This window comes from Oncorhynchus masou, chromosome 9 (genome assembly GCF_036934945.1).
Source record: "Oncorhynchus masou masou isolate Uvic2021 chromosome 9, UVic_Omas_1.1, whole genome shotgun sequence".
In the NCBI taxonomy this organism is placed as follows: domain Eukaryota; kingdom Metazoa; phylum Chordata; class Actinopteri; order Salmoniformes; family Salmonidae; genus Oncorhynchus; species Oncorhynchus masou.
In genome coordinates, this window is record NC_088220.1 from 43,402,319 (window position 1) to 43,426,521 (window position 24,203).

The 24,203-nt window shown below is 43.0% G+C and overlaps 1 protein-coding gene across 1 annotated transcript in view; it reads right to left on the minus strand.

Moving 5' to 3' along the window:
• LOC135546018 (GPI ethanolamine phosphate transferase 2-like) overlaps positions 1 to 21,608 on the minus strand; it is a 130,333-nt gene extending 108,725 nt beyond the window's left edge. The window contains exons 1-4 of the mRNA XM_064974075.1: positions 21,140 to 21,608; positions 20,678 to 20,883; positions 3,093 to 3,302; positions 2,590 to 2,778 (exon numbers count right to left, since the gene is read on the minus strand). Of these exons, the coding sequence (XP_064830147.1) occupies positions 2,590 to 2,778; positions 3,093 to 3,302; positions 20,678 to 20,883; positions 21,140 to 21,293 (759 nt within the window). The 5' untranslated portion in view covers positions 21,294 to 21,608. The remainder of the gene's footprint in view (positions 1 to 2,589; positions 2,779 to 3,092; positions 3,303 to 20,677; positions 20,884 to 21,139) is intronic.
• Positions 21,609 to 24,203: the final 2,595 nt, after the last annotated feature.

Consider the following 24,203-nt stretch of genomic DNA (forward strand, 5'->3'; position numbering starts at 1 on the left):
TAGGACCTTGAGCGTGGCTGAGGTGCACCTGTGACCAGCTCGGAAAACAGATTGCATTGCCAAGTGAACCTGTTTGTTCACTTGGCTTTTGAAGACATAGAAAGGCAGGGCAGGATGGATATAGGTCTGTAACAGTTTGGGTCTAGAGATTAATTAACTGATTAATAAACATCGGCATAGTCACCTTTAAAAGTCTAACATAACTTCTGTGAAAGACAGTATAAAGTGGAACAGCTGGAACGGAGAGCTAGAGATTTTTTCTCCTAGCCAAGTTCTCTGATTGGCTCATCTCCAACCTCAAATGGTTGAGTCAAAAACCACAATGACGAACTAGAAGCCTATTTTAGGGTCGTTTTTTGTAACCGCGTGCAGGTTGGCAGGTCTGCAAATGTCACAGTGCTGCAGTCTTTAATCCCTTCCCCTCCAGAAACTGTAGCTCAGATTGTGTGTTGTCCCACACTGCAGGTACTGGCTTCTCCTTTCTAATCCGGGAAGGCCAAAGTAGGAAAGAAGCTCTGGCTACCTTTTTACCGTGGAGCCATGGGAGGAGCCTGCGTTGCCTTTTTTCCCTATCCCAGCCAACCACTTTGCACGATGCATCATTTCTTTTATCACAGCACCGACACAGAGTGAAGAAAAAGGATATTGTTAGTTCGGCAAGGCTATGAAAGTCACTGTTTTACACTTCAAAACTCGTTGAACGTCTTACTAGTCATCTCAGCCATCTGAGGGAACATGCTTTGTGGGTTTCTTCATTCAGCTTCTTAGGCACCTTATGGGACCACAATGGGCTGTCTATATATATAGGTCACAATGGTACTGTGTAAAGAACAGCAGCAGGCTTTTACTGGAAAGTTTGGAGCTGAGGCTTTCAATAACATTTAATTCAGAGCTCCCTGTTGCCTAAGTGCAAGAGAGAGTAAGATAGCTACAAGGCTGGCGCGGTTAAATATGCACAAGAACACCGTTTACAGTCATGGTCCTATACATGTTTTTACAAGAAAACTACTGTTGAGTGCTTCAAAAGCGCTAATCATAACAGGACATTCTCCCACAAATAAATGATGATACTTGTCATAACTGATATCCTAAACCTTATTAGAAAAGGTTGAAAATAAGCAGGAGATTTCCTGAAGATGTGTAAATTGAAAGGTGCAGTTTCAATGTTTTGGGGCAGACAAAAACAGTACCGCATATCCTTAAACTCTTCTTAGAATCTTGATTGGAACAATATACAGTACCAGTCCAAAGTTTGGACACACCTACTCATTCCATGGGTTTTCTTTAAATAATAGTGAAGACATCAAAACTATGAAATAACACATATTGAATCATGTAGTAACCAAAAAAAGTATATTTTAAATTTGAGATTCTTCAAAGAAGCCACCCATTGCCTCAATGACAGCTTTCCACACTCTTGGCATTCACTCAACCAGCTTCATGAGGAAGTCACCTCGAATGCATTTCAATTAACAGGTGTGCCTTGTTAAAAGTTCATTTGTGGAATATCTTTCCTTCTTAATGCATTTGAGCCAATCAGTTGTGTTGTGACAAAGTACCGGTGGAATACAGAAGATCGCTCTATTTGGTAAAAGTCCATATTATTATGGCAAGAACTGCTCAAATAAGCAAAGAGAAATGACAGTCCATCATTACTTTAAGACATGAAAGTCAGTCAATGCGTAACATTTCAAGAACTTTGAAGGTTTCTTCAAGTGCAGTCGCAAAAACCATCAAGCGCTATGATGAAACTGTCTCTCATGAGGACCGCCACAACACAGGAAGACCCAGAGTTACCTCTGCTGCAGAGGATAAATTCATTAGAGTTAACTGCACATCAGATTGCAGCCCAAATAAATGCTTCACAGAGTTCAAGTAACAGACACATCAACTGTTCAGCGGTGAGTGTGAATCATGCTGCAAAGAAACCACTACTAAAGGACAACAATAAGAAGAGACTTGCTTGGGCCAAGAAACACAAGCAATGGACATTAGACCGGTTGAAATCTGTCCTTTGGTCTGACGAGTGTAAATTTGAGATGTTTGGTTCCAACCACCGTGTCTGTGTGAGACACAGAGTAGGTGAACGGATGATCTCTGCATGTGTAGTTCTCACAGTGAAGCATGGAGGAGGAGTTTTGATGGTGTGGGGGTGCTTTGCTGGTGACACCGTCAGTGATTTATTTAGAATTCAAGGCACACTTGACCAGCATGGCTACCACAGCATTTTGCAGCGATACGCCATCCAATTGCCAAACAATTGCTCAGCATATTTGAAAACTCCTCAAACACTGTTGGAAAAGCATTCCAGGTGAAGTTGGTTGAGAGAATGCCACGAGTGAGCAAAGCTGTCATCAAAGCAACTAATGACTAATTTGAAGAATCTAAAATATATTTAGATTTATTTAACACTTTTTTGGTTACTACATGATTCAATATGTGTTATTTGATAGTTTTGTTGTCTTCAGTATTATTCAACAATGTAGAAAATAGTCAAAATAAAGAAAAACCCTTGAATAAGTAGGTGTGTCCAAACTTTTGACTGGTACTGTATGCGTTGTTTTTCTATTGAAAAGTAGGCTTCTATACCTTTAAGATGAGGGAGCCATGAATCTTCTTGAGGATGTCATCCATCTCCATTAGTTTGGGCTGGATGAGGGAGCTGTGGGGTCCACTGATGTGTCCGATGTGGTCCAGGCCCAAGTAGTGCAGGATCAGAATGTCCCAGTCGTCTCTTTTCAGCGTGCTATCCAGGTGACGAGTCACGTTGTTGTCAACCTGGGAAGAGTCAGCGGGGACATGTCAACACAAAAGACTAACACCAAGACACAATCTAGACTGTGTCATTGTTTCTTAATCAGACCTCTAAGAAAGTCTTTATGTATAGTATGTTAGAAATATTATGTAATAGAAGCAGATTAAACTTGAGCCAATATGACACGGAATCTTGGAAAAAACGTAGTAGTAAATTGGCATGGCGTTCCCATGTAACTAACAATGAAACAAATCACACCAAACAAACAAAATCAATGAGAGTGCAAAGGTTAAAGGGCATGGCCCTGACCTTCAAACAGACTATGACCATGACTGACCTCAGTGTAGTCGGACACAAAGAAAGAGGTGGTGCCGTCATACTCCATGAAGTGCTTGGGAAAGAGCTTCACCCAGGTGTCGTCCCCATAGAACAGCATCCGCTTGCCCGACGTCTTGGCCTGCCAGATGAGGTTGTCCTCCAGCAGTGCGGGGGAGTTCAGGTTCATCACCACGTCGATGAAACCTGGGATACTGCCTGTGGTCAGGGCCTAGAGGGAGCAGGAGGAGGAGGGCCAAGGGGGTTTGTCAGTCTACGTACAGTACCAGTCAAAACATTTGGACAGCTACTAATTCATTTTTATTTGTACCATTTTTTACATTGTAGAATAATAGTGAAGACATCAAAACTATGAAATAAAACATATGTAGTAACCAAAATGTAGTAACCAAAAGAGTGTTAAATCAAAATATACTTTATTTTTGAGATTCATCAAAGTAGCCTTGATGACAGCTTTGCACACTGTTTTTCACAGTTTTAGAAAATACTCTAAATAAAGACAAACCCTGAAATGAGTATGTGTGTCCAAACTTTTGACTGGTACTATATGTAAGCTATAGGCTAATTGTGCAACATAATTGTCAGGTGTAGTCAGCAAGTATCACTGTTATTCAAAGTATCAGTGTTATTTCGTTATGCTAGCATCTCCATTTTCTTAACTGTGATTTGCAGTAGAATAAGGCTAACACCGGAGCTACAGCAATTACAATGGGAAACTGGTGAAAGATTGTGTTCAAAGCAATCACCGAATGACACATTTATTTACAATAAACAAACAAAATTGTGTATTATGTAATGATAATACTTTCATAATAGTAGCCTGTCTATGAAGGATTGATAGTGATTATGACCATTTATTGTATCACATAATTTATTACATAATGTTGTGTCCTCCTCAGCTAGTTAAAGCCAATAAAGAAACCCATATAGGCCAAGATGTTGTTGGCAGTATCTCACTAGTCTGTCACAAACGAGGCATATCAACATGTTTTCACGCTGAAGTGTTTACAGCAACTCTTTGCATAATCACTGTGATTTCTCACAATCAGGCATTCTGGGGCAAATAACCTTGAGCCAGCCTCACAGAAGGAAGCAAACTAGGTTAAACTAAACTAATGAAATGGATTCCATGCCTTTTTCCACAAAATTGTTCTCGTGCTCGTGCTTTAGTCCATTTGCACATGTCAAAAGCACAGTGTCAAAAGCACCTGCTGGCCTTTGTAATTCAAGCAAAACTATCAGAATTATCTACATTTAAGGCTGTTGCATGCTTCCCAGTTGAAACAATTTATGCATATATTATGACAACATTATGTGATGTTTTTGTTCGTTTCGGAGTTCCGGCAGGGATTTTCCAGCTGTTCGAGCGGAAAAATATATATACTTGAGGCAAGTTGAAGTTCTGTTGCCAAAGTCTACGCCCCTTCGTCGGTGATTGGTCAACAGTACTAATACCAGTAGGAACTATGGACGGGATTCTTCAACGAAGTGTTTATCGTCATTCAATGAGACAAGTTTTCATGCACATTGTTTCACTTGAAAAATACGGCACAAAACATCTTAATTAGATGCTTAGCGTATGCTTCCCAGTCGCAACAGTTCCAGCATGTATTACTACAACATTTTGTGATATTTCTCTGTCTTTTTGTCTTCACCAGGTGTTTTTCCCCCCGGCTGTTCATGCACAGGCCTCATGAGACCCGTCTATAAGTTCCCGCACTTAACATTCATGTGGACTCTGACGGATGTGATTTGGCCAGAGACTTCATGGCCCTGTTGGATTGCTTCAACTTCACAAGGTACGTCAACTTGCCAACCCATGACAGAGGCCATGTACTTGACCTTGTGTGCACAACTGGCACAGCTCCCTTCCAGCTGCGTGTATTCATGGATGCCAAGGGAAGCCAGGCTTCCACAAACATTTGACCAATAAAACAAAAATTATCTTTCGTCGCTCAGTGTTTTCGTAATTTTCCATCAATTCGCAAGTGGTCTATTTGCTAAAATCGTCTCTTTCTTAAGGCATGGATGGAGGTGGATTTTGTTTTGACTTCATTCTCCGTACTGGCCTATGATTATGACGGATAATCTGATCGAACTATAAATGCATATAATGTGCCACTGGCATGAGATGATTGGCCTGAGATGATTGGAGTTCAATATGTTCAAGATGTTGCACTTCCGGCGCCGACAGAGATGGCTGCCTCGCTTCGCGTTCCTAGGAAACTATGCAGTTTTTTGTTTTTTTACGTGTTATTTCTTACATTAGTACCCCAGGTCATCTTAGGTTTCATTACATACAGTCGAGAAGAACTACTGAATATAAGATCAGCGTCAACTCACCATCAGTACGACCAAGAATATGACTTTCACGAAGCGGATCCTGTGTTCTGCCTTTCAACCAGGACAAAGGAATGGATCCCAGCCGGCGACCCAAAAAAACGACTTCGTAAAAGAGGGAAACGAGGTGGTCTTCTGGTCAGACTACGTAGACGGGCACATTGTGCCCCACTTCCTAGCATTTTTCTCGCCAATGTCCAGTCTCTTGACAACAAGGTTGATGAAATCCGAGCAAGGGTAGCATTCCAGAGGGACATCAGAGACTAACGTTCTTTGCTTCACGGAAACATGGCTCACTGGAGAGACGCTCTCGGTGGCGGTGCAGCCAGCGGGTTTCTCCACGCATCGCGCCGACAGAAACAAGCTTTCTGGTAAGAAGAGGGGCGGGAGCGTATGCCTTCTGGCTAACGAGATGTGGTGTGATCACAGAAACATACAGGAACTCAAATCCTTCTGTTCACCTGATTTAGAATTCCTCACAATCAAATACAGACCGCATTATCTACCAAGAGAATTCTCTTCGATTATAATCACAGCCGTATATATTCCCCCCCAAGCAGACACATCGATGGCTCTGAACGAACTTTATTTGACACTTTGCAAACTGGAATCCATACATCTTGAGGCTGCATTCACTGTAGCTGGGGATTTTAACAAGGCTAATCTGAAAACAAGACTCCCTAAAATGTATCAGCATGTCGATTGCGCCACCAGGGCTGGCAAAACCTTGGATCACTGTGACGCATATAATCACTGCGACGCATATAAGGCCCTGCCCCGCCCCCCTTTCGGAAAAGCTGACCACGACTCCATTTTGCTGATCCCTGCCTACAGACAGAAACTGAAACAAGAAGCTCCCACGCTGAGGACTGTCCAACGCTGGTCCGAACAAGCTGATTCCACACTCCAAGACTGCTTCCATCACGTGGACTGGGACATGTTTCGTATTGCGTCAGGCAACAACATTGACGAATACGCTGATTCGGTGTGCGAGTTCATTAGAACGTGCGTTGAAGATGTCGTTCCCATAGCAATGATTAAAACATTCCCTAACCAGAAACCGTGGATTGATGGCTGCATTCGCGTGAAACTGAAAGCGCGAACCACTGCTTTTAATCAGGGCAAGGTGTCTGGTAATAGGACTGAATACAAACAGTGCAGCTATTCCCTCCGTAAGGCTATCAAACAAGCTAAGCGTCAGTATAGAGACAAAGTAGAATCTCAATTAAACGGCTCAGACACAAGAGGTAAATGGCAGGGTCTACAGTCAATCACGGACTATAAGAATAAATCCAGCTCAGTCACGGACCAGGATGTCTTGCTCCCAGGCAGACTAAATAACTTTTTTGCCCGCTTTGAGGACAATACAGTGCCACTGACACGGCCTGCAACGGAAACATGCGGTCTCTCCTTCACTGCAGCCGAGGTGAGTAAAACATTTAAACGTGTTAACCCTCGCAAGGCTGCAGGCCCAGACGGCATCTCCAGCCGCGCCCTCAGAGCATGCGCAGACCAGCTGGCTGGTGTGTTTACGGACATATTCAATCAATCCCTATACCAGTCTGCTGTTCCCACATGCTTCAAGAGGGCCACCATTGTTCCTGTTCCCAAGAAAGCTAAGGTAACTGAGCTAAACGACTACCGCCCCGTAGCACTCACTTCCATCATCATGAAGTGCTTTGAGAGACTAGTCAAGGACCATATCACCTCCACCCTTCCTGACACCCTAGACCCACTCCAATTTGCTTACCGCCCAAATAGGTCCACAGACGACGCAATCTCAACCACACTGCACACTGCCCAAACCCATCTGGACAAGAGGAATACCTATGTGAGAATGATGTTCATCGACTACAGCTCGGCATTTAACACCATAGTACCCTCCAAGCTCGAGACCCTGGGTCTCGACCCCGCCCTGTGCAACTGGGTACTGGACATCCGGGCCGCCCCCAGGTGGTGAGGGTAGGCAACAATATCTCCACCCCGCTGATCCTCAACACTGGGGCCCCACAAGGGTGCATTCTGAGCCCTCTCCTGTACTCCCTGTTCACCCACGACTGCGCGGCAACGCACGCCTCCAACTCAATCATCAAGTTTGCGGACGACACAACAGTGGTAGGCTTGATTACCAACAACGACGAGACGGCCTACAGGGAGGAGGTGAGGGCCCTCGGAGTGTGATGTCAGGACAATAACCTCACACTCAACGTCAACAAAACTGATTGTGGACTTCAGGAAACAGCAGAGGGAACACCCCCCTATCCACATCGATGGTACAGTAGTGGAGAGGGTAGTAAGTTTTAAGTTCCTCGGCATACACTTCACAGACAAACTGAATTGGCCCACTCACACAGACAGCATCGTGAAGAAGGCGCAGCAGCGCCTCTTCAACCTCAGGAGGCTGAAAAAAATTGGCTTGTCACCAAAAGCACTCACAAACTTCTACAGATGCACAATCGAGAGCATCCTGGCGGGCTGTATCACCGCCTGGTACGGCAACTGCTCCGCCCACAACCGTAAGGCTCTCCAGAGGGTAGTGAGGTCTGCACAACGTATCACCGGGGGCAAACTACCTGCCCTCCAGGACACCTACACCACCCGATGTTACAGGAAGGCCACAAAGATCATCAAGGACAACACCCACCCGAGCCACTGCCTGTTCACCCCGCTATCATCCAGAGGGCGAGGTCAGTACAGGTGCATCAAAGCTGGGACCGAGAGACTGAAAAACAGCTTCTATCTCAAGGCCATCAGACTGTTAAACAGCAACCACTAACTTTGAGTGGCTGCTGCCAACACACTGACTCAACTTCAGCCACTTCAATAATGGGAATTGATGGGAAAGGATGTAAAATATATCACTAGCCACTTTAAACAATGCCACCTAATATAATGTTTACATACCCTACATTATTCATCTCATATGTATATGTATATACTGTACTCTATAATCTACTGCATCCTTATGTAATACATGTATCACTAGCCACTTTAACTATGCCACTTTGTTTACATACTCATCTCAAATGTATATACTGTACTAGGTACCATCTGCTGTATCTTGCCTATGCTGCTCTGCACCATCACTCATTCATATCTTTATGTACATATTCTTTATCCCCTTACACTGTGTATAAGAAATTAGTTTTGGAATTGTTAGTTAGATTTCTTGTTGGTTATTACTGCATTGTCGGAACTGGAAGCACAAGCATTTCGCTACACTCGCATTAACATCTGCTAACCATGTGTATGTGACAAATAAAATAAAATTTGATTTGATGTAGCCTGGATGTAGTCTAGTAGGCTGACATTAATTAGCAAGCTAACTTAACTGGTTCATTGTTGCCCATGTTAGCAAGCATTGTTAGGCTAGCAAGCATTTTAGCTAGGTAGCCTATGAAAAATAAAAATAAAGGCACACTGTATGAAAGAGCAACAGACTGTTTTGCTAACATGAAAGTGAGGAGAATGGCATTGGTGTACATGACAGTCCTGTGAGGATCCAAACAAATTTTGTTTGTTATTTTGTGATGTCGTAAAAAAATGTATAAAGGAAATACTGTAACTTGGAAAGTATACACTCCATATTTAAGAAGTAAGCATCCTCTACGTTGTGTATGAAAATATAAAAAATGATTAAATTGTTTTTGTTATTAAGAGAGGGACATGATTTTAGGAGCCATAAGAGACAATAGAGCTCCATTTTTATGGAACGGTCTGCCTACCCATGTCAGAGATGCAAACTCGGTCTCAACCTTTAAGTCTTTACTGAAGACTCATCTCTTCAGTGGGTCATATGATTGAGTATAGTCTGGCCCAGGAGTGGGAAGGTGAACGGAAAGGCTCTGGAGCAACGAACCACTCTTGCTGTCTCTGCCTGGCCGGTTCCCCTCTTTCCACTGGGATTCTCTGCCTCTAACCCTATTACAGGGGCTGAGTCACTGGCTTACTGGGGCTCTCTCATGCCGTCCCTGGAGGGGGTGCGTCACCTGAGTGGGTTGATTCACTGATGTGGTCATCCTGTCTGGGTTGGCACCCCCCCTTGGGTTGTGCCATGGCGGAGATCTTTGCGGGCTATACTCAGCTTTGTCTCAGGATGGTAAGTTGGTGGTTGAAGATATCCCTCTAGTGGTGTGGGGGCTGTGCTTTGGCAAAGTGGGTGGGGTTATATCCTTCCTGTTTGGCCCTGTCCGGGGGTGTCCTCAGATGGGGCCAGAGTGTCTCCAGACCCCTCCTGTCTCAGCCTCCAGTATTTATGCTGCAGTAGTTTATGTGTCGGGGGGCTGGGGTCAGTTTGTTATATCTGGAGTACTTCTCCTGTCCAATTCGGTGTCCTGTGTGAATCTAAGTGTGCGTTCTCTAATTCTCTCCTTCTCTCTCTCGGAGGACCTGAGCCCTAGGACCATGCCCCAGGACTACCTGACATGATGACTCCTTGCTGTCCCCAGTCCACCAGGCCGTGCTGCTGCTCCAGTTTCAACTGTTCTACCTTATTATTATTCGACCATGCTGGTCATTTATGAACATTTGAACATCTTGGCCATGTTCTGTTATAATCTCCACCCGGCACAGCCGGAAGAGGACTGGCCACCCCACATATGCTCTCTCTAATTCTCCTTCTTTCTCTCTCTCGGAGGACCCGAGCACTAGGACCATGCACCAGGACTACCTGACATGATGACTCCTTGCTGTCCCCAGTCCACCTGGCCGTACTGCTGCTCCAGTTTCAACTGTTCTGCCTTATTATTATTCGACCATGCTGGTCATTTATGAACATTTGAACATCTTAGCCATGTTCTGTTATAATCTCTACCCAGCACAGCCAGAAGAGGACTGGCCACCCCACATAGCCTGGTTCCTCTCTAGGTTTCTTCCTAGGTTTTGGCCTTTCTAGGGAGTTATTCCTAACCACCGTGCTTCTACACCTGCATTGCTTGCTGTTGGTGTTTTAGGCTGGGTTTCTGTACAGCACTTTGAGATATCAGCTGATGTACGAAGGGCTATATAAATAAATTTGATTTGATTTGAATTGTTTTACATAAACTTTGCACAGTGACATGTCACACCCCTAAGTGAGGTCAGAGAGCGTGTCAGCCTGACGGAATCGCCCTTTAGAACAAACTGTATAAAATTCTGAGTTAAGAATTAACATACCAGAACAGAGAGACTTAGGAGGTGCAGCTCATGTTTAAAGGGGTTTGACATCTGAATCTCAACTCGAGGTAGAGACGATACACTCACCTCCCAACTGGTATGGCTAATTAGCTGTACTAAGTAAAATATCTAAAAATGCAAATGCAAGTGGGACTCTATTCTATTACTCTGTTCAAACCACCGTATTACCCTACTCTCATCACCTCACTGGGAACCATCGACACGGCTGGCTAGCCCATCTTCAAAGAAGCATCTTCCGGAGTGAATGGAAGGAGAATAAACTCTGTAGCTCTGTTCAGGACTACACGACAAATGCATGTAAATGCATTCATGATTTCTTACGCCAAGCGGGCGACGGTTCATGTGCAAAGTATAGGAGTACTGTAAGCTAGAGTAGTTTCTAAATGTACCAACGTACCTCTCCATGTCTTTTGTAACAAGCAGCCATATTGTTGTCAGTCCGCTAGGGACCTGATATTAACGTATTAAGGGTGTATGTTCATCCTGTGTTACCATCTAGTTAGCTAGTAATGAAAAATAAAAATAAAATGTTTTTATTTTATTTTAGCCACTTTTTCGTGGTATCCAATTGTTGTAGTAGCTGCTATCTTGTCTCATCGCTACAACTCCCATACGGGCTCGGGAGAGACGAAGGCTGAAAGTCATGCCTTCTCCGATACACAACCCAACCAAGCCACACTGCTTCTTATTAACACAGCGCGCATCCAACCCGGAAGCCAGCCGCACCAATGTGTCGGAGGAAACACTGTGCACCTGGCCACCTTGGTTAGCGCGCACTACGCCTGGCCCGATGAGAGAGGCCTGTAATTTTCATCATGTTAACAAACTATAGTTTTGGCAAGTTGGTTAGGACATCTACTTTGTGTACGCCACAAGTCATTTTTCCAACAATTGTTTACAGAAAGATTATTTCACTTATAATTCACTGTATCACAATTCCAGTGGGTCAGAAGTTTATATACACTGTATATACACTGTGCCTTTAAACAGCTTGGAACATTCCAGGAAATGATGTCATCGCTTTAGAAGCTTCTGATAGGCTAATTGACATCATTTGAGTCAATTGGAGGTGTACCTGTGGATGTATTTCAAGGCCTACCTTCAAACTCAGTGCCTCTTTGCTTGACATCATGGGAAAATCTAAAGAAATCAGCCAAGACCTCAGCAAAAAAATTGTTGACCTTCACAATTCTGGTTCATCCTTGGGAGTAATGTCCAAACGCCTAAAGGTACCACGTTCATCTGTACAAACAATAGTACGCAAGTATAAACACCATGGGACCATGCAGCCATCATACCGCTCAGGAAGGAGACGCCTTTCTGTCTCCGAGAGATGAACGTACTTTGGTGCGAAAAGCGCAAATCAATCCCAGAACAACAGCAAAGGACCTTGTGAAGATGCTGGAGGAAACAAGTACAAAAGTATCTACTGTATATAGCCTAGTTGATTTGATTTTTTTTAAGTGTAAATGGTGCTGGAATAGCATAGGCAGAACTCCTGTTGTCTTAGTGCTGACCTGCAGTAACCCCATGGTTCTAAATCAGTAGTTGTTTAGTAAACTGTAGGAAACATTAACTTTCTTGACCATGCTGCAGGTCATATAACTGTTTGTTACATGAAATACTTGCTTTGTGGACTTCCCCGGACATATGTTACTCTCTGGTTTTGTGATGAAGCAAATGTACGTGTAGTTTAATGTATTCCGCCATGTGACTGTCTTTTTGTTATCACGGCCTAATTGGTCTCAGTGCAAGAGGAGTCACTGCAGTCCCTGGTTCGAATCCAACTACAAGGACTCAGTTGCACACAACCAACTTTGCCTATTTCTCCAACATCTTTAGGAATGAACAAAGAAACCCAAGAGTGCTATTCTCAACCACCCTCAAACTTCTCCGCCCATTACACAACCTCTCTCTCACAATTACTACGACCTCTGTTATAGTTCCACAGACATGTGACTAACAGAAATGGAATAATGTGTCCCTGAACAAAGGGGGGGTCAAAAGTAAGTCATTATCTGGTGTGGCCACCAGCTGCATTAAGTACTGCAGTGCATGTCCTCCTCATGGACTGCACCAGATTTGCCAGTTCTTGCTGTGAGATGTTTCCCCACTCTTCCACAAAGGTACCTGCAAGTTACCGGACATTTCTGGGGGAATGGCCTTAGCCCTCACCCTCCGATCCAACAAGTCCCAGACGTGCTCAATGGGATTGAGATCCGGGCTATTCACTGGCCATGGCAGAACACTGACATTCCAGTCTTGCAGGAAATCACATACAGAACGAGGAGTATGGCTGGTGGCATCATGCTGGAGGGTCATGTCAGGATGAGCCTGCAGGAAGGGTACAACATGAGGGAGGAGGATGTCTTCCTTGTAACGCACAGCGTTGAGAATGCCTGCAATGACAACAAGCTCAGTCCGATGATGCTGTGACACACCGTCCCAGACCATGATGGACCCTCCACCTCCAAATCGATCCCGTTCCTGAGTACAGGCCTTGGTGTAGCGATCATTCCTTCGACGATAAAGGCGAATCTGACCTTCACCCCTGGTGATACAAAACCGTGACTCATCAGTGAAGATAACTTTACGCCAGTCCTGTCTGGCCCAGCGACGGTGGGTTTGTGCCCATAGGCGACGTTGTTGTCGGTGATGTCTGGTGAGGACCTGCCTTACAACAGGCCTACAAACCTTCAATCCAGCCTCTCTCAGCCTATTGTGGACAGTCTGAGCACTGATGTAGGGATTGTGCGTTCCTGGTGTAACTCTGACAATTGTTGCTACCATCATGTACCTGTACCGCAGGTGTGATGTTAGGATTGCCCGATCCTGTGCAGGTGTTGTTACACGTGGTCTGCCACTGCGAGGATGATCAGCTGTCCGTCCTGTCTCCTTGTAGCACTGTCTTAGGCGTAGTAGTACAGACATTTTGGTGTTTTTCACAGTAGGGACAATTGTGTTTTTCAGTGTCAGTATAAAGGCCTCTTTAGTGTCCTAAGTTTTCATAACTGGGACGGTAATTGCCTACCGTCTGTAAGATGTTAGTGTCTTAATGAGCCAAGACCTCTCAGAAAAAAAAGTTGTAGACCTCCACAAGTCTGGTTCATCCATGGGAGAAATTTCCAAACGCCTGAAGGTACCACGTTCATCTGTACAAACAATAGTACACAACTATAAACACAATGGGACCACGCAGCCGTCATACCGCTCAGGAAGGAGACGAGTTCTGTCTCCTAGAGACTAATGTACTTTTGTGCGAAAAGTGCAATTCAATCCCAGAACAACAGCAAAGGACCTTGTGAAGATGCTGGAGGAAACGGACACAAAAGTATCGATATCCACAGTAAAATGAGTCCTATATCAACATAACCTGAAAGGCCGCTCAGCAAGGAAGAAGCCACTGCTCCAAAACAGCCATACAAAAAGCCAGTCTACGGTTTGCAAATGCACATGGGGACAAAGATCGTACTTTTTGAAGAAATGTCCTCTGATCTTAAGAAACAAAAATAGAACTGTTTGGCCATAATGACCATGGTTATGTTTGGAGGAAAAGGGGGAGGCTTGCAAGCCAAAGAACACCATCCCAACTGTGAAGCACTGGGGTGACAGCATCATGTTGTGGGAGTGCTTTGCCACATGAGGGACTGGTGCACTTCACAAAATAGATGACTTCATGAGAAGGAAAATGATGTCTTGAGATATTGCTTCAATATATCCACATCAGTTAAAGCTTGTTCGCAAATGGGTCTTCCAAATGGACAATGACCCAAGAATACTTCCAAGGTTGTGGCAAAATAGCATAAGGACAACAAAGTCAAGGTATTGGAGTGGCCATCACAAAGCACTGACCTCAATCCAATAGCAAATTTGTGTGCAGAGCTGAAAAAGCGTGTGCGAGCAAGGAGGCCTACAAATCTGACCCAGTAACACCAGCTCTGTCAGGAGGAATGGGCCAAAATTCACCCAACTTATTGTTGGAAGCTTGTGGAAGGCTACCTAAAACGTTTGACCCAAGTTATACAATTGAAAGGCAATGCTATCAAATACTAATTGAGTATATGTAAACTTCTGACCCATTGGGAATGTGATGAAAGAAATAAAAGCTGAAATAAATCACTACTATTATTCTGACATTTCACATTCTTAAAATAAAGTGGTTATCCTAACTGACCTAAGACAGGTGAGTTTTTACTAGGATTAAATGTCAGGAATTGTGAAAAACTGGGTTTAAATGTATTTGGCCAAGGTGTATGTAAACTTCCGACTTAATATAGTATGCGGTAGTGATGCGGGGGTTCGTTGACTCATCGTCCCCTCAGTTCTATCTATGGGTGGGCGGTTTAGGGTCATTAAATATTGTGGGGATGAAGGGATGAAGGGCGTGTGGGTAGCGGGGCGGGTTTAATAAAGAGATAATACTTAATGTAAAAAAAATGTTTAATACAAATCCATAAATGTAGAATTCTTGTGCAATATATATATACAGGCTTCATTGACTTTTTCCCCATTATTTTAGTCTGTCTGTCATTAGTGCATAAGCCTAAACTTTAGGGCCTAACTGTACGCGTGCTAAATCGCCTACATGCCGATTGCTTTTGGAAATGGGCAGAAAAGGTTAATCATGTTGATCCACGGAGGCAAAAAGGAGCTGAACTCAACAAGAGAAAAGCTGTGAAATGGAGAGTTGAAAATAAAGAGAAGGGAGGGACAGAAAAGTCATGTTTGGGAAAGATTTGGTTAAGTGGTAAAGAAAGATGTTTTACTGTCAAAAACACCCGATAGGAGCAGTGAAATGTGTTGTTTTACAGGGTCAGCCATAGTAGTAAAGAGCGACAAATGATAGCAGTAATGTGTGATGGTTGTGAGGTGCTAAACAAATTCGACTTCAAATGGCCCTATAAAGGACACTCACTCTACTGTTTGGATGGGTTGAATGGAGACTGAAAACTGACTGTAGGTCTATAACCTCTCAAATAACCTTAATATTAACTCCTGCAAAATTAAGCATTTCGTGCATTTAAAATGATACACCAAATGTAGGCTAACGTTTTACTCAGGAACAGGAGTGGAGATATATTATTGATTTATTTCCCCATCTTAAGAGAATGTGAATTCGCAGTTAACAACTCTACATGCGGTATCTAGCTATCTTTATCAGCATTATAAAAGGCCAACCTGAAATCGTATCAGAAACATGTTGGGTCGTTTTCACAGCTTTCTATTTCCTTACAACCGGTCAAAATGAAGTAAATCGGACATTTTGCCCAGAAAATCATTCCGGTTTTTGTTTTTCTTGCAAAAGGTAAATTTAATATTGTAGGGCAACATACAATGACAAACGAGAAGCTGCATGTATCTAATTATAGACAAGTTGACTAACAAATAGCATACCAAAATGTCAGAAATTATAAGCAGAAACAAATCTAAAGTCAGGCAAAAACAAAATCCTTCATCCCCTCTGCAGAAAACAAAAGTTGACAGTCTCTGACTACAGCACATTTTCTATAACATTCCAGGCTATCAATCAAGTTAGAGTAGCTAGCTTGTCTAACTATCTTAGCTAGCATGACTGCTGGCAAGGTTGGTAGACATTAGAAAATAAGCATGCAATTACTAAATAAATAAATACATACTAAACTGAATAAGGCTCACATTCCTTTCAATCCTTTACCCAGATTTAGCAGTGATGCAGAGAAGCATATTTAGTGTCTTTAAAAAAAAGAAACATCAGTCAGGAGCATACAGACAGCTCAATAGGTATGCTTAGATATGCAGGAAAATATACTATTTTTTACATAGAATTCAGCATAATGATTATGGCTCTAGATTGCAAGACAAGCCTGTTTGAGGTGTTTCCATCCTATATAGCCATCCTCACTCACTCTGCGCCCCCTCAGGTTTTTGGGGTGTAAGATGCCCCTGGTTCAGAACCCCAAGGTGGCCCAAATGGATATCTTTAGATCCCTACTCTGCTATAGCTTCAAACCCTGATTGGAGGTAACAGATACATCCTTTTCAAGCTAGGCCTACATTGCAAAAGTCAGAGAAAAGTTTAGATCAATGCTTAACTTTTGATCTTACGCAGAATATTTACACACACCCCAGAGAGACAACATCAGTCTATTCATCTATGAGGGTTCACTTGGCAGCTGACACGAACCACACAACCCTCCGTCTGTGACAGAGAGCTCAGTTGAAACCTGTACAGTCTCGTTCTTAGATGTGGTAAGAAAAAACACTCAAATCAGATGCAAGAGAAGAGCTTGTGTCAAGCAGGGTTTCTGATGATTTCATCATTGGCAGGCTGGGAAAAACCACAACACCTGTTGAGGAGATGTTCCCTTTCCTGCAGAGGATATGACTGGTAGGCAAAATAAATATGTTGGTTGAGCATTGGAGTCGATGAAGAAAAGACCTGGTGGAGGAACAGAGGAAACCCTTGACTGAGCTCTGGAGGAAGCGTAGACCTGACACAAAAACATATTAGTCTGCGTCAGAACCAAAATAATCCTCACACGTATGTTAAGGGAACACGCTGGAACGCACCATTCTTTTTTTTCCCCCTTTTTTCTCCCCAATTTCGTGGTATCCAATTGTTAGTAATTACTATCTAAATACTAACTCCCGTACGGGAGCCATGCGTCCTCCGAAACACAACCCAACCAAGCCGCACTGCTTCTTAGCACAGCGCGCCTCCAACCCGGAAGCCAGCCGCACCAATGTGTGGGAGGAGTCACCTTGGTTAGCACGCACTGCGCCCGGGCCGCCACAGGAGTCGCTGGTGCGCGATGAGACGAGGATACCCCTACCGGCCAAACCCTCCCGAACCCGGACGACGCTAGGCCAATTAGAACGCCGATACATTATTAAGGCTTAGCACTAAGGGAGGGCCTTGAAAATGCAGCTAGCATTGCATGTTATATAAGGTGGAGTCAAAGACTGGCGAAAATAAAGAAGTGGATCCAATAAGTGCCCTCTCAAAGCATGATGTGGTTTAGCCCAAAAACACGAGGCCAAATGCTGTGTTTGGGATAACGACAAAATATTAGGTCTTCTTGTTGGTTGGATGGTTGGTTGGTTCAGTCTTAGTAATGCTGATTATATGATTGCTTTCTTTTCCCAGGGCATTTTCATTTATTCCTACATACTCTCCAGAAACCAATTTTATTTCCCCCCCCCGTCCCTGAGCAATTGTCATCTTCATAATTTACTAACCCACGCACATCACTACGGGTGAACAAAGCACACAAAGGAAAGGTACATTGAGATGAATAATGTCAAATGTATCTAAAGCAAAAGACAGAAAGAAAAGCTCCCACTTCTTCCCATTACAATGGAATTAAAAGGCTAATAATGTCTGCAATGTATTGATTGAGTTATTGATTGAGTCAAAACCTCTTTCTCATAGACCCAGTCACCCATATTGGCATTTCCAAATGCTGCAATTCCTTGCTGACCCTCATGGAAGTTGTGTCCAACTTAGGGTCATCATGAGCAGACAGGTCTTCACTATTTTGGGCCAGTTTCCCCAGAGTTAGCCTAGGCCTATTAAAATGTGTTCAATAGAGATGATTCACCAGAACTCCTCCCCGCTGGCTGTATGTTCTTGTTACAGTCAAACTGAAGGCTTGGAAATTATACAATCGGCCACAAAAACATATTTTCTCATGTGTCCATTCCAATGAAAGGATATGTGAGGAAATTCTTCAGAAGCTGAAAACTACTACCGGCCACCGGAAAGAATTTGGAATGCTAACGAGTTCAGTCTGAGCAGGTGTAGAGCAATTTGTCAACCTGAGCAAAAAGAAACCAAATATTTCCTCCACACAGAACAGTGTTCTCAACAATGCAACCTAAGGGAATGTGCGAAAGCCTTGACCCGTGATAAGTAGAGATGAACTTTCATTTCCGACTTTCTCAACAGAAGTGATGAGCAAACGGGTCCTTGTCGATGACGCGCGCAGTCACAGTGGCAAACATTCATCATCAGGGAATCATGAAGCACCACTAGTCCACTAGGGCTGTGGTGAGAGCGTGTGTGTTCACTCACTGGTCTTCGCTTAATAACATACGCTTCACCTCATTAGGGTGAAGAGTTATTCAGAGTTATTAAGTCTGCATCACACACTACCATCTGCAGTATTTGCGACAGCAAAGCCAATAAAGTGTGGTGACCCTGAAAAAGGCTTCCAAGAATAGACAGAGCTCAACATACGGGCTTGGTCTTCACCTCAACAATTACCAGTAGGCCTATGGTATTATTAATATTATTATTTTTATTTTTAAATGGCCCCAATTCCACCTTTTTCAAATGAATAAACCCCACAAAGTCTAATTTATAAGAGAACTCCCTGTCTGCAAAGCAAAGGTCTTCCCAACACAGTCGGCTAAAGTTAGTGAGTGAGCATAGTCAGTGATTGGGTCTTCTGGACCCACTGTAGCTTTACCTGCAAAGGCATTGTTTTGTCCTGAAAATACTTTCTCTTATCATTTAAGTGGGCGGGAGATGTGAAAATAGTCAAGGGAAACTGGAATTGGAATGGGACTCTGAGTACGTGTGCGTGCGAGCGAGCGCAGGGCCAGTTCCAGGTACAAGCCATATAAGTGGTCGCTCACGGCAACCAAGAGCTAGGCTCAGTCAGGGTCTCAACATACTATTTAGAGTAAGAATAGTAGAATACATCAGGTGAAATTTCCACATTTGGTTGTGCATAAGCAGTTATCTTGTTCTGAAAATCACTCAATTAAGCTGTCAGCTAACATTTTTTTAATTGGTAGTTAGTCTAGCCAGCTACTGTATCTAAACTTGTAGTAATAATGGCCGAATACCAACCAGGCACACAGTGCACGTGCCCAGGAGCCCTGACCTCCAGGGGGCCCAACATTCATTTTGTTAAACTTGAATTTCTCTCTCCACCGTCAAGCGGTGGGCCACTAAAATGTTTTGTTGCGAGGTGGGGGGCCCAAAGGCTAGAGCCGGCCCTGTGTGTGTGTGTGTGTACATGTTATCAACAACAGGGAACTGGGCCTAAGTCACGCCATTCCCTGTGTGCCTCAAAACACAAGGGCAGCAATACACAGCGTACAATTCAGCCAGTATATCCACTGAAATATTTATTTTCCTCAACAATTCTCTCAATTACATCCCTCCCCAAACTGCCTTTTCTGGGATGTATTTCCTGTCACACAGCCAGAGGCTGGCTGGTGTACTCCTAATGAATGGGCTGTGTCTCTGGGTGATTCTGATTTGGGTTAGTTGGCCGTGTCATACCAGTTGATTGGGTGCACTGCAGTGATTTGGAAAGATGCAGCAGTCCATGATGGCACACTTACACTGCCACCTTCTGGTATGAATGAGAACGTCTCAACACAAAGATGTGCCAATTGTTGTTTACTTTATTATTCAGGGTAGGCCATTTTGGGGGGGGGAGTTGTTGAATCAATGTTTGAATCTTGAATCTATGAATGATCTATTAGGCCCAATTAGCTATGGTAAATGAGTGTTGACATTTTGAAAGTAGCTATAGAGTAATTTGATCAACTGTCAGAATAAGGTGGTAGGGTACACATATTCTGCCTCTCTTTGAACCACATACCACTTATGTAATTAAATCTATAGCTAGACTAATACTCATAAGTACTTATATTCAAAGGTCATCAATACAGGACAGTGCTTAGACCAGATCTATAAAAAGACAACAGTTGAAACAGTGTCTCATTTGGAAGAAGATTTCAAAGAAAATGCATTATTAGGACTTTTTAATGGCCAGAACTCAAATCAAGGAATCAACCAAAACTAAACATATGTGCCCAGTTAGTTCAACACACTTTATCCAAGGTTTTGAACCCAAACATATGACAACCCATAACATTTCACCCTGACACCGTCACAATCACAAAGCAGAATTTTCAAAGGTAAAAAAGATAATCCTGCACACAATATTACTTCTGCACATTTATTGCAATATTGTGAGTGTGGGAGTTTTCTTTTCTACAATGAAGTTGTAAAGGGTTGTAATAACTGCACCACAAATGAGAATTAGTTATGGTGGTGTTCTACGTTCGTACCTTGATTCTGGGCATTGTCACTGTAGGAGGTCTTGCCTTGGCCACAAAGCTGTGTGTGGAGCCCCTCTCCACTAGGTGCCTTGTGTATGGCATGTACTTTCTCCCATTGGGACCAAACACAAAGTCCTCCCTGAGCGCATCAATCAACACTATCACCACTCTCTTAAAAAGGGGGTCTGGGACCTTGGACAAGTTTGGGGAGCTCCCTGTAAATGCCAAAGAAAATGCCACAGTTACCAACACATTAAAGGTATTGTAGACAACACTGAGGAACAAATGGGTAAAGTAACATGTATTCTGTGTGCAAAAGAAGAACTGTATTACTTGTCATCATTCAAGCAGGTAGCTAGCTATCCAATGCAGAAAATCAATATAGTCAGCTAAGAGCCAAGAATAACAGTACCACTCTAATTGTAAGTATAGCTAGCTAGCCAGAGAGGAAATACTGTCAACAAAACACACCTGTGAATGGTTCAGCCGGAAGATCTGACAGCTTGCTTTTCGATGAAAAAGATGATTTGACAGGGACTGGGAAAAATCCCCTAAGAAACAAGGCGACGCTCAATACTTCGAGTATGAGACAAAACGAGGCAAAAACTGACGAACGTACCCTCATTTTGCTGACAGGCTAGCTACCTAGCTAGTTGACTGCTATGACATGAAAGGATAAACGTTATCTTGACAGCAGTGTTTGATTTAATCCTCTGACTCTTGCATTACAAGGAAGTGGCTAGCTTGATGTAATGAATGGCTCTCCCACTGGCTCTCCCGCGGGATAACTCGCCCCAATTCTGCACAAAAAAAAAATCGATTTACAATAATAAAATGTTCGTTTTTGTGGCATATTCATCACCACCGAAAAACATTTGTTTCTACAAGTTTAAAAGGATGCTCTCAGGAACTGGAGCTGTCAACTTGGTTCCGGGTTTGTTTAAACTAGCTACGGATACTCGAAGCAGTCAAACAACGTAACTGGGACTTCGAGAATAATTACGATCCATCCAGAAAAATATGCTTTGGAAAGATTACATCTATTGATATTTGTGATTAATGTATTTAATTATTGTGATATGTTGAATGGTCAAAATAGAAAATATTTCGTTTGGGCTCCCGAGTGGTGCAGCGGTCTAAGGCACTGCATCTCAGTGCTAGAGGCATCACTACATACAGCCTGGAATCGAACCAGGGTGTAACACAACTGGCTATGATTGGGAGTCCCATAGGGCGGCACACAATTGGCTTGGGTTTGGTCAGTGTAGGCCGTCATTGTAAATAAGAATTTGTTCTTAACTGACTTGCGTAGTTAAATTAATAAGGTAAAAAATGAAATGTTTGGTAAGAACAGAAAACAGTTAGTGGAGCATGGTTTTCTGTAATGTTTTTGTAAAGCTTTGAAGTAAAATTTGCCCTACTACAGATCTAAAGTCAGCTCCCTTCCCCAATCATAACCTTAAAGTTAGAATCTGTATGTCATTTCTGGATGTGAAATTGTACAGTATATATACCCATTGATTATTTAAGCAATAAGGCCCTAGGGGGTGTGGTATATGGCTAATATACCACAGCTAAGGGCTGTTCTTATGCACGACGCAACGCAGAGTATACCACAAACCCTCCAGGTGCCTTATTGCTATTATAAACTTTACCAATCTAGTTAGAGCAATAAAAATAAATGTTTTGTCATCCCCATGGTATACGGTCTGATATACCACGGCTATCAGCATTCAGGGCTCGAACCAACCAGAGTATAATGAAGAATATAACTTATAAATGCATCATGAGCTTATAATTCAATTGTCATTCCCCAACAGAACCCAAAATATAAGCTTGTTTTACTCCACTGTTTGTAAACAAAGTAGATGTAAACAAATGTTGCATAGCACCAAATCATGGTTAAAACTATCATTTTAAAATCATGGATGGTCTGTCCTTGTATCCATAGCTTGGTCTATGAATTTGAGAGTGGTTACATTTCTCCAAGCCCGTCAGTGAGCTTTTTACCATGTGATGTGTCCTGTTTGTTAGCCTATTGTTTCAATTAAGGAGCTTTCAATTAGCTGTAACTATTAGTGGGGGAAATTTAAAATATTTCAAGTTGACAAAAAAATTATTGCAAGGTAGACTAAGGCCTATACTGTAGGCTAGCAACCTAAAAAGGACAAAATGTAGCTGCAGCAGCAGCAGAAAAATAATATATATACAGTATATATATACAGACAGCTACAAAAAATACAGATGAAAACTCACTGGGTAGATATTGTGGTCTACAGCTTATCATCAGATACCCTAACTCAGGCGAGCAAAACCTCGAGACGTCCTTAGATATCGTGCACCAGCTGTTGTATACAAATATACCAGAGGTTGCTATTCTATCCTGCCGATACAGTGTATAACCCGCCAACTCCATGTTATTCATGTCGTCGTTCAGCCATGACTCGGTGAAACATAAGATATTACAGTTTTAGTGTCCCGCTGGTAGGATATACGTGATAAAAGCTCATACAATTTATTATCCAGCGATTGTACGTTGACCAATAGTACCGATGGCAAAGGCAGATTAGCCACTCGTCGGCGGATCCTCACAAGGCAACCCGATCTCTTTCTGCAATATCTTTTCTGTCTCTTTCTCTTGCAAATGACAGGAATGAGGGTCTGTTCGGGTGTCTGGAGTCAATACCTCCCATCACTCATTAAAGAAAAATGATTCGACCAGTTCAAGGTGAGTAATCGCTGTTCTGATATCCAGAAGCCCTTTTTGGTCATAAGAGACGGTGGCAGAAACCATATGTACAAAATAAGATACAAATAATGCAAAAAAACATACACAACAGCACAATTGGTTATGGGATCGTAAAACGGCAGTCATCTCCTTCGGCGCCAGCGATGGAAAAAGTATTCAAATTTCATACTCGAGTAAAAGTAAAAATACCTTAATAGAAAATGACTCAAGTTAAGGTGAAAGTCACCCATTACAATACTACTTGAGTAAAAGTCTAAAAGTATTTGGTTTTAAATATACTTAAGTATCAAAAGTAAATGTAATTGCTAAAACGTATTTAAGTATCAAATGTAAAAGTATGAATAATAAATAATTCTCCTTTCACAGTGCACAAGACAAAAGTGGACAGTGCCATGCAGAAAGATGCATCTAAGATGGATGATCCTAACAAACAGTGCCCTATCCACAAAAAGCCACCCCGCCCTTCCCTCTGCTAAAGTGTAGATGATTTAGGAATGAACTCCTTGAAGAGAGGAAAACTTTCCTTAAAGAGAACTCTGTATGCTTTTGGTGTGTCTCCTCAACCGCACAACAGGCGAATAACTGTAAAGCTGTCATCCAGTGTTCAGAGTGTGGAAGCAACAGACACATTTCAGCTCTTCATATGGGTCCTGCCCCTTGGGCTCAGAAAGAAGCCCTCAGCTCCTCCACACAGGATGGCAGGGAGGAATACAAGTCTCCCTCCTCTCCAGTTGCCACCTCCACCTGCACCAAGGTCTGGGGGGACAACGCCCAGGGAAAATCTTG